This window comes from Mus pahari, chromosome 8, assembly GCF_900095145.1.
Source record: "Mus pahari chromosome 8, PAHARI_EIJ_v1.1, whole genome shotgun sequence".
Taxonomy (NCBI): domain Eukaryota; kingdom Metazoa; phylum Chordata; class Mammalia; order Rodentia; family Muridae; genus Mus; species Mus pahari.
Window position 1 is genome coordinate 24,500,263 of NC_034597.1, and position 11,045 is coordinate 24,511,307.

The 11,045-nt window shown below is 49.3% G+C and overlaps 1 protein-coding gene across 3 annotated transcripts in view; it reads left to right on the forward strand.

Moving 5' to 3' along the window:
- The first annotated feature begins 2,325 nt into the window (after positions 1-2,325).
- The window catches only part of Arhgap22 (Rho GTPase activating protein 22), a 152,496-nt gene continuing 143,776 nt past the window's right edge, over positions 2,326-11,045 (forward strand). For 2 of the 3 annotated variants that reach the window (XM_029541873.1, XM_029541877.1), the window contains exons 1-2: positions 2,326-2,574; positions 5,200-5,359. In XM_029541873.1, the coding sequence (XP_029397733.1) occupies positions 5,308-5,359 (52 nt within the window). In that variant the 5' untranslated portion in view covers positions 2,326-2,574; positions 5,200-5,307. Of the gene's footprint in view, positions 2,596-5,199; positions 5,360-11,045 lie in introns of all 3 variants that reach the window. The other variant, XM_029541874.1, reaches the window with a different exon arrangement.

Consider the following 11,045-nt stretch of genomic DNA (forward strand, 5'->3'; position numbering starts at 1 on the left):
TTTTCCTGACGATAGCCATTCTGACTAAAGTGGGTTAGAACCTCAAAACTGTTTCCCTTTGGATTTCTCTGGTGGCTGAACCTTTTAAAAATATTCATCAACTGATAGTTATATTTCCTCTTTTGGCAACTATCTGTTCCGTTTACCGGGCCTTATCTTGTCTAGTTGGTTTTATATTTAGCTTTTAGAGTCCTTCATTCTGGATACTGAGCTCCTGTCAAATGTGTAGCGGGGAAAGGATTCCCCCCCCCCCCCGATCCTGTAGACTGCCTTTTCCCTCTGCCGATGGCCAATTGCTTCCTTCGCTATGCAGAAGCTCTACACAATAATTTAGCACAGTTCATCGTCAGTTCTTGGGGTCAGTTCCTCTGCTGCGGCGTCCTTCTCAGAAAGCCCTCACCTATGCCTACATATTGAAATGTTTCTTTTGCTTTCCCCCAGCAGTAAGGTTGAGGTTGGGTTTTGTGCGGGACAGGAGATATGTACCTAACTGCCTTCTCCTTGGGGCTGATATCCAGGTTTGCCGGTATCATTAGACGAAAATGCTTTCTTTTCTCCAAGGTGTGTTTTGGAAGTTTTTTCAAATGCTGGGTGTCTGTGGCTATGTGGGTTTGTGTCTGGCTCCCTGTTGTGCGTGCATCTGCCGTGTGCCAGGACGGTGCTGGCTTTCTCACTGTGGCTCTGCAGTGTAGACTGAGACAAGGTGTTATGTTGCCTGCAACATCGCTCTTTTGCTCTGCATAGCTTTGGATATTATTTGGAGATAGGGTCTTTTGTACTTCCATGTTAATTTTAGCCTCTATGTCAGCAGGGAAATTGGCCTGTTTTTTTTTTTCTTTCTTCCTTCCTTCCTTCCTTCTGTCTTTGGTGTTGTTGTTGCTGTTGCTGATGGTGATGGTGGTAATGATGATGATGATGATGATGGTGTGCCCCTATCCAGTCTGTGCATTGGGGTGGTGCTGGCTTTATAGAATGGGTTTACTGGGGCCTGTTCCCTTTCTGGTTTATGAGCTGTTTGGGGAGTGTTAGCTCCTCTTTAAAGATCTGAGAGGACTGGGCAGTGAATTTGGTGACTCTTTTACTCTTTTACTAAGAGATCCTTTACCAGAGCTTCAATCATGTTGGTAGTTATGGATTTCTTTAGTGACTGACTTCCTCTAGAACCCTTTTGGTCCCAATAAGTGTTTTCAATTTCATTTCACTTGAGAAACTTTTTTTAAATTTCCTCCATCTTTTTTCTAATGACCAACTGGCCATTCAAGCGTGTATTGTTAGAACTCTTTGTACCTGTACAGTTTCTGAGGCTTCTCTTATTGCTGATCTCTGGTTTCATTCCACTATGACCTGATAGCGTATGAGAAATTATTTCAGTCTTCTGTATTTGTCAGCACTTCCTCTGTTGTCTAAGGCATGATCCGTGCTACAGTGGGTGTCAGGTGTGATGGCTTCATGGTTGGCATAAGGCAGTCACTTAGCAAGTTGCCCAGTGTGATCTACTGCTCTTTGCCCTCTCGGGGATGGGCTCACTCATATCCCTACCTGCGGTTTAGGGATGGAGAGTAAGGCTCGGGGAGGCTGTGAAACTACCCAGTGAGCTACCTGTGTCCACCACAGGAATCAAAATCACTGCCACCTCGGCCTCTCTCCCGCTTTGTTCTGCAACCCCAGCCCACTCTCCAGCAAGGCGGGACAGACTTGAGTTCCTTGCCCTGGGTGCACACAGGAGGCCTGGTGGGGTGTTTTCCAATGAGGTTGTCTGTTAGCTTAATCACAGGGAATGCCAGCAGTGTCTCTGCTGAGCCCTGGTGAGTGGGAGGCTGGCCCATTCTGGAAGAAGGGAACTTTGTGCCCCCACAATGGGGCCACCTGCCCACTTCTGTCCCGGGCCTTTGGCTTTAAAATGCCTTCAGTGAGCCTTATGGCTTGGGAAATAGTCATATCTGTCCTCCCCCACCTGGGGGTCTTCTTGCTGCAGTTCTCAGTGCCCAACCATGAAGCAAAGTGGAAGGATTGATCTGATGGGAACAAAAATCTATGTAATCCCAGGATCCCCACATGACTCGCCAGCAGCTAGTGAGGGTAGGAAGGCAAGGGCATAGGAAAGCACAGACTCACTCACGCTGCCCCCACATCCCCGCAGGAAAGCAAAATGCAACGTCCAGGAACAAGACCAGGCGAAGCTCCTCGAATGACCACCAGAGGGCGCTCCAAACCAGCCAACCCAGGCCCTCCTCGGCGCCGCGCTTCCTGCAGAGGTCAGCCTTTTACACTTTCCGAGTCGCTGAGGTTGCTGCTGCAGCCTTGAGAGGCCAGCCAAGGACAGCTGTCAGAGCAGCATCCCCAGAGGCATCGAGGAGACAGGAAACCTGCATCCTGCCTGATGATGTTCAGCCTGGGTTGCATCCCCTGGTCCTTCCAGCGGACTCGTCCCATGGGAGCCAGGGGCAGGGCCAAAGGCAGGGCACCCACGGGGTGAGAAGAGGGGCGGCAGCTCGAGTGTTCCCTCCGGGCGCGAAAGAAGGAGCCCCTCCTTCCTCAGGCAAAGGCAGAGAAGCCTGCTCTCTCCACGTCCAGGTGAGCAGAGGTGAGATCCAGGTGAGCCAGGACAGCTCCAGGAGAGCCACACACAGCAGCGACCCTGTGTGGGGTGAGTGGGGAGCCAGGGCTGCACAAGTTTCCTGACTCCAGGCTGTGAGTTCATTCTTTAAAGACAGACTCTTAAAACCCCTCCAAAGCCACATTAAATTGCTGCGTGGCTCGGAGCATCAGGATTCCACGGTGAGACCCTCCCCCAGCTGCTGTCAGGTGTCACGTTAATGTGTGCATTGTGCAGTTACGCCTGCAGGTGGGGTGAGGTAAGGCACAGGGCCACTGGCCTGAGTCCGGTGCAAACAGATCTGTTGTGAGCGTGGTGCGGAGCCATGACTGGAGCTGAGTCATGCTCCTCATGCTCCGGGAGGCGTCTAGGCGGGCCCTAGCTCTACTGGGCTTGGCTGGGTGTGGCCGGCTCTTGACCTTGCTTAGAAAGGTTAGGAGAAGACTGAGGTGGAGGGCTAGAGAGCAAACCTTCCTCTTTCACAGAGGTGACCCCTCTCTACTCCAACCCCACAGTAGCATACCGGTTTAGGAGCTCCCCCTCCTGCAAACATACACGCACTTGTTCCAGTCTCCCAGGATCTCTTCTAGCACCCACCTGTCTCCTCTGCCTGCCCTCTCTGGTCCTGGAAAAAGCCAACATCACCGAGTTCCTGAGACGTGATCAGACCCAGCTGCTTTAGCCAATCAGCACACCCCGCTGGTTTGGATCCAGTTGAGTGGGTTAGTTAGTGCCCCAAATCAAGGAAAGAAGGCATTTGACAGGCTTTGGGAAGAAGCCTGAGACTGGACAGTCTACTCTCCCCTCAGGCTCTGCGGGAGAGGAGAAATGTTAGCCCCCAAAGCTGATAAGGAGAGGATGGGAAGGAGGAAGGAGGAAGGAGGAAGGGGAGGAGAAAGGAGGAAAGAGGAAGGGTGAAGAAGAGGGGGGAGGAGAGGAAAGAAGAAGGAGGAAGAAAGGGAAGAGGAAACTCCCTAGAAGCAAACAGAACTGTAAGGAAACCCAGACTTGATTGACAGGTCAAACTGCTGGATCCAGCTGTGTCTGCCATCAGCTGTTCCTCCTAAAGGAGGCAATGCGTGCCCTTGTATTCCTGAATTCAACTTTAACTTTAGACTTTTGTTTTTTAAACCAGCTCTCGTGTAGCACAGGCTGGCCTTGAACTCATTATATAGCTGAGGGTAACCTAGAACTTCTGATTCTCTACCCCCACCTCCTGATTGCCAGGGTTACAGGCATACTACACACCTACCTGGCTAGGTAGGTGTCCTGCTAGGGACCTAGGGTGTGAACCCAGAGCATTCATTTTTAAGGCTTGCTACAGTGGGTGTGGGGTGCCCCCACTCTCAGAGGCCTTACCCCAGTCCACCTATGCTTCCAAACTGTGCACACTTCCAGGAGAGAATGAAGGTGTCACTCCCAGATCCTTCAGGGTCTCTGAGGTCTGTACCCACTCCAGGGTCTTCATCTCCTAGCCCCAGCTCCATCTTTTCCCTGGAGACTCCCAGCTCAGCTGTGTGTTCAAGGCTGACTGTGCTCCTGGGTCCCAGGTCATGCCGATATCTTGGGCTTAAGCCCTTGAAGATTTGGGGCTTAGTGATCACTTCATTCTCTTTGCTATCCCAAAGGCAGTCTGCCTTCTCCATTCCAGGTGCTGTCCGATCACTCCCTGGGGACCAGTCAGTGACAGGAACTATACCCACACGCTAAAGTGAGGTCAGAAGCGTTCTGCCCCAGCATGACCCTCAGAATAGCAGGCACTTGTCCATAGCCCCAAGCTTCTGTTCTCTGTGGCACGGTGATGGGCCGATTTCAGCCCGCATCACTACCTCCTCCTCATCCCTGCCTCTTCCTGCCCAGACTGCAAGGATCCACTGGTAACTTCAGGCTTGACACAAGCTCAGCTTGTAGAGGCTAGCACACTGGAGACAGGGTGGGTAGGCATTCTGGGCTCTATCTGCAAATGCATCATATGTCCTAAAGACAGGTGACAGTGTGCCTGCCACCGTAGAGCCTGGTTTTATTTTAGGTCACTAGGACTGCTGTGTGAGCGATGTTCATGCGGCAGAAATACCACTTGGCTAGTTATAAGCAACCTTTGTTTATTTGTTTGTTCATTTGTACCCATTTTCCACAACTGTAAATGATGTAATGATGACACATTTCCAAAAATAGAATGAAGAAGTGGTACCCTAAGGATGTGACATAGCTTTCCTGGGGTCTACCCCAGCACATGGACCGTAAGCCATTGTGTGAGCCAGGAAACAGCCAGCATGCTCAAAGCAATTTGCACGGTCCCTTACTTAGCTCCATGTTGTTTCCTTGGGGAAAAAAAAAAAATCAAATCTAGTAGCTAGAGCCCTTGGCTCACAGAGCCCTTGCTTCCGCTGATGAATCTGGCATCTTCTCCCTCTGAGACGCAGTTGTCACTGCTGGTCCCATTTTACAGATTTGAGGAACTGATACTCCGACTTCCCCAAGTCTGCTCTCAGATCCCCAAGGCACATGCCCCACCAAGACACTCGTCCCTCACAGCAGGCTTCGTGTTTGAAATCCAGGCAAATGCCTGGAAAGAGCGTTCTAAATATATTTCCCTACTATAGATGCTGATCGCCTGCTACTGAAACTGGGAATTAGCCTGTCTGCCTGAGGATGTGGCTGCTGCCTTCCAGAGAAGACACAAGAGACATCTGCACACTGCCAGCCTAGCGATGCTGCCGTCGGCTTCCAGCAAAAGAAGAACCTTCGCTGCCAGATACTTCAGTAAGGATTTGGCTCTGTGTGGGGAATGGCTGCCTGTGTGCTTGGCTTCGTCCTTAAGGGTGGGGTCGCTCGGTGACACTGAATGAACCTTGTTGGTCTTGTGGGCTGTGGGCACCATGCAGTCGGGGCTCAGTCTTCCTTCAGCTCTCAGCACAAGCTGGTTAGCCAGCACTCAGCCATGACCCAGCATCTGCTCTCCGTGTGCCTGGAAATCAGGCTCCCGTGTCAAGGGTCCTGGGTTGCAAAGACTGGGGACTCTAATGACATTTGACGGCCATGAGGATCACCATGACCACAGATTGCTTGGACACTAGATAAAGCTTCCACAGGGAGAACTGGGCATCCCAAGGCTCCTCTGTCTGTGCCAGGAAGCAACCCAGCCTGGCAGTGTACTGAAAGATGCAGAGGGTGATTGAATAGCTCCGGGAAGCTCTGGAAAGACAGCAGCTAGTCACAGTGGGACTAGTGTCTGTTTGAGTCACTGGCGGATGATGGTCTGGTATCCCCTGAAGATGCTGGGCCCCTCAAGAACTGAATCTTGTAGATGCTGGGTTGCACAGATGTAGATCCTGAAAGTGCAAGATCATACAGGTGCTGAGCCTGGCAGGTGCTGGGCTTGGCAGGTGCTGGGTCTTGCAGGCGCTGGGTCATAGAGGTGGTAGGCCCTACAGGAGCTGCCCTACTTAAATGTGTGTGCACAGGCTGGACCTCAGGAAGAAGGAGTTGGTTGTGTTTGTAGCTGGGTGGTGTTCTTTGGTAGTTTAGACCTGAGTGCTGAATTCCGGAAATAGATGCCATCAGTGGCATCCTCTGGGCCCCAGTCCTCTTCAAGCTCATCAACTTCCTCTGGAGACTTCTGTTTAGCCAGCCTTAGGTAGACCCCAGGCTCTAGCACATTTTCATGTCTCCGCCAGCACTAGGAAAAAGTGAGCAGAGCCACGGGGCTTAGACTCCTGCTGTGCCTCTATCATCCTGAGCAGGTGTGTGTTAGGTGAGGAGAAAGTTTCTTCTTCCACAAAGGCAGGGTTGCGTGGACTGGAAGCGTGGACTGGGCTCTGAGACCTGGGCTAGAGTCTAGGTGGAAGCTCCACTGTGGGGAGAAATCGGGTTGCGTGGCAGCTGGGATCACAGTATCTGACACTCTGAAGGTATTTTCCTCCAGCTGGGGTCACAGCACGGTCCAGGCCCTGGCTTTCGTGGGAGGGTCAGCTGCCAGATTTGTCTGATATGATGGATTGTCCCCGCTGCCCTGCTCTGAAGGGCATGGGCCAACCTGTTGAGAAAGGAACAAAGACCGTGTTACATGAGAATTTAATGAATAAGATTGAATTGATTTTTATATTAAAGTAAAATTCACATGGCAGAGAGTTGGCCGTTTTGAAGTGTAAAATCCAGCGGCGGTCCAGACAGGCAGCATGCTGTGTGGCCGAGCCTCAGACTACCTGATACACACTGTCATCCTGCATGGACTAAGCAGCCCCCCTCCCATTCCTGAGAGTCACCAGTCTGTTTTTCTGTCTGCGTGGATTTCGCTGCTGCACAGGTCCGATAAGTGCACGCATGTCTCTCTGTGGCAGGCCTTTTGCACTCAGCAAGCTGTTACCCGGGTTCGTGAATGATGTAGCAGGTGTCTGTGCTCTCTCTTGACTGCATTGGTTCTGAGCGACAATTATCTCAGACACTTAGGCAACTTTGAGAAAAAAAAAAAAACGGCACTGATGTTTCACAGAAGGCTGAGAAAGGGAAAATGCCAGTGGGGACAGTGGGGACATCTTCTCTCTCCCCATCCTTCATCTGCCCTTCACTCCATCCCCTGCTCCTGGTTTAATCATTACAGGAACAGAACTGATAGAATGAAACGTGTGTGTGTGTGTGTGTGTGTGTGTGTGTGTGTGTAGGGGGAGTTATTAGAGTGACTTATAGACTATAGTCCTGCTAGTCCAACAATGCCTGTCTCCCAACAGAAAAACCGAGAATTTGGTAGTTGTTCAGCCTAAGGGCTGGATATCTCACTTGGTCTTCAGTTTGTGTTAAAGCCCCAAAGACGAAGGTTCTAGAACCAGCAAGCTATTAAAGCATTCTAATGCCTCCCTCAGGAGGAGGATAGGGTGAACTTTCTGTTGAGAGTTAGGAGAAGCAGGCAAAAGTTAGAGTTTCCTTCTCCCATGACCTTCCATATGGGCTGCCCCCAGAAGGTGTGGCTCAGATGTAGGGTGGGTCTTCTGACCCGAAATAATCCAGTCAAGAGAAATCTCCCACAGGCGTGCCCACATGCTTGGGTTTTAGTTGATTCCAGATGGAGTCAAGCTAACAGCCAAGCTTAGCCGTCACACCTGGAGAATGTTACTGAGGGACATGAATTTGCTCTTGACTGCTGTTTGCAAAAACTTGGGATGAATATACAGTTCTCGGGGATTAAACTTTCTCTGCTGTACCTAATATCGTCACCTTGCCACACCACTGCTCTGCCAGAGGACCTGCTGGAACTTTCCTAGTAGCAGGAAGCCAGAGCTACTTGACTCTGTCAGACGCTTTTGTGCCTTGTGAAAGGGTCATAGAGTCAAATGTCCTTGAGTCTAGTATGTTAACCAAAGGGACAGACATACAGGTACTGCACATCTCAAGTGTCAAACTTACACAGCCGTGTTTCTGAAATCAACCCTGTTTGCTAAAAGTTCATCATTTTAGTCTTTCTGGAATGTACTTTGCTGGCTTACTTGTGCTTGGCACTGCTGTGTGTGTTCTTGCAGAATGATGGACAGCCATCTTCTTCTGTACAGTCTCCCGTCTGGCTTTGACATCAGAAGAACCAACCTGGGAACCAATCCGGCTCTCTGTCTGTTCTAGTCAGGGTTACTGCTGCTGTGATGAGACACCATGACCAAAAGCAAACCGGGGAGGAAAAGGTTTATTTGGCCTACACTTCCACATCACCGTTGTTCATCCTCAAAGGAAGTCGGGACAGGAACTCAAACAGGGCAGGAACCTGGAGGCAGGCGCTGAGGCAGAGGTCATGAGGAACGTGCTTCTTGGCTTGCTCACCATAGCTTGCTCAGCCAGCTTTCTTACAGACCCCAGGGCCACCAACCCAGGGATGGCCTCACCCACAGTGGACTGAGACCTCTGACATAAATCACTAATTAAGAAAATTCCCCACAGCCAGATCTCAGGGAGGCATTTTCTCAATTGAGGCTCTCTCCTTTTAGATGACTCTAGCTTGGTAAGTTGGTGTCCTTTCAATTCCTGGGCCTTTTTATTATTATTGGTCAATCTGGTTAAAGGTTTGCTGAGTTTATTAATCTTTTCAAAAGCCTATTATTTTGGCCTTCTGATTTTTGTCCACGTTTTGTTTTGTCTGCTTCTCTGGTCTCTGACTGTATGACCTCATCCTTGTAGCCTCTTCATTTGCTTTGGGTCTGCCGTGATTTGGGTTTCTTAAGGTAGACATGTGTATCACTGATACCCTAATGGGCACACCTAATGTTAAAATCATGTTAGCTTTCAAGTATTCGACAATTTCCAAAATTTCTTTCTGTTATTACTTCTAATTTAATTCCAGCATTGTAGGAAGACATACTTTCTATAATTCCAATTTTAAGCTTACCAGAACTTGGTCTATAGCCTAGTATATAATCCAACCTGAAGGATGTTCTAAAAGTCCTTGTGAACACAATGTATCTGTATGAGGCATGCCTTGTGTGCCCGTTGAGTCATAGTGATGTCACATCTACAAAGCTTCTGGTGGCCTGTCTAAATGTTCTTCAGTTATTGAGATTGGCACTTGAAAATCTTATTATTTAACTCTCAGATCTTATTTTCTCACTGCTGGTTTTTGCTTTGAGGATTTTGAGGCTTTCTTCTTAGGTGTGTAAGCATTACTATCTATTGCCCCCCTCTGAGTTAGCCTCCTGTCACTGTGACAAAGTGCCTAAAAAATGTCAACCTGCTAGGACTTTGAAGATGGTTTAGTAGGTAAAGGCTCTTGTCATGCATGCATGAGGACCTGAGTTCAAATTCCCAGAAGACATGCAGAAGCTGGACACGTGGCACAAGCATCTGAAATCCCAGTGCTACTATAGGAAGATGCTATAGGAGGTGGAGACGGGACAATCCCAGGAGACCTTCAGTCAGCTAGCCTGACCTACACAGTAGGGGGAAATAAACAGAGATTGTGTCTGAAGCAAAAAGGGGCAGACACTTTTTAAAGGAGGGGACAGCTAACATCTCAGATTGTCCCTGATCTCCATGGTCATGCTGTAACACACAGGCACTCTCATTGATACACACAAAGCACATGCATGTATATGTGTGTACGTGCGTGCAGGGGGTGAGGGGGTGGCTCCTGAAGCTGGCATCCATGTGAGCACCATGACATGTCCGCGCTCACATTCACACACAGCGATAATGATAACTCTGATAACTTTCAAAAAGAAGCTTTAAAGTCAGTTTACTGAAGGAGAGGGTCATAAGCATGTGTCCTTCCTTGGGTCCCTGACAGCACAGAGCCTTTCCAGGAACATGTGCCAGAAAGTTACTCACCCACCTCAAGAAACAGACCAAGTGAAGGAGAGTCTTGAGCCCTGCTGTCTTCTTCAAGAACATGCCCCCAGTGACGGATCTCTTTCCACCAAATGCCCATCTCTTTAGGACCCAGTAGCAACTCTGGCTGGGGACCAAGCCCTTCACTGTTTAAGCCTTTAGGGCCTCTTCAGATGAAACTATAGCAGCTTGCGGATGTGACCCTGTTTTAGTCCCGGGAATACTCCTGTCCTTCCCTCTCTTTCCTCAGCTCCTGTTTGATCATGATTGACATGACCAGTTCCAGCTGTCTTACCAGCTTTGGGGCTGCACACCTTTCTCCTTTTAGCCTGTGACTGTGAAGCCTCGTCATGCAAGCATGAGGACCTGAGTTCGAATCCCCCTTACACATCTCTTACAGAGAACATGTGCTCCATCTCACCACTGTAAACAAATGCTGTAGACCTGAGAACGTTTACCCCCTGGACTTCCACAGGAGTTTGTTTCATCCCCAAAGTATACATTAATGGTACTCAAAGGCTGCAATTTAGTCCGTCTGTGGGAAGTGAGTGGTATGTTTTACGTGTAGAATTTTTGTGTATCTGTTAAAGTGGATTAAACATAAAATGGTATAAAACGAAAGCATACATTTGTAGACTGTTCCCTTGTTTCTGTGATCTCTGGTCTTCGGTTAGTCTGCGGCCGCTGTCCTGCCAATAGACAGTTCTTTCAGCCTTTCCCCTAACACGGATCTGCCAGCAAGATCTTCTCTGTCTCTTCACGCCAGGGAACGCTTTTCTTGTTTCTGAAAGTCGGCTTTGACATGGGTTGGTATTGATGAACAGTTTTCATTTTTCTCTCAGTACTTTGAATATGTCCCGCCACTTCTAGCTCCCACTGTTGAGAGGAGTTGCCAATTGCTAATCACATCAATGCTCCTGCATGTCACCAGGCAAACTACTAATCTCATAGATGTTCCTCCGTGTCAGCATCACCAGGCTGTTCAAGCTACTTTCAAGCTTTTGGGCGAGGGGGTGGATTGCAAATTCTGTCACCTCATTGTACCATAACACCAAACTTGGCATTGTCTATCTCTCCACATCCACCTCAGTGCCAGGATCTCTCTCTCTCTCTCTCTCTCTCTCTCTCTCTCTCTCTCTCTCTCTAT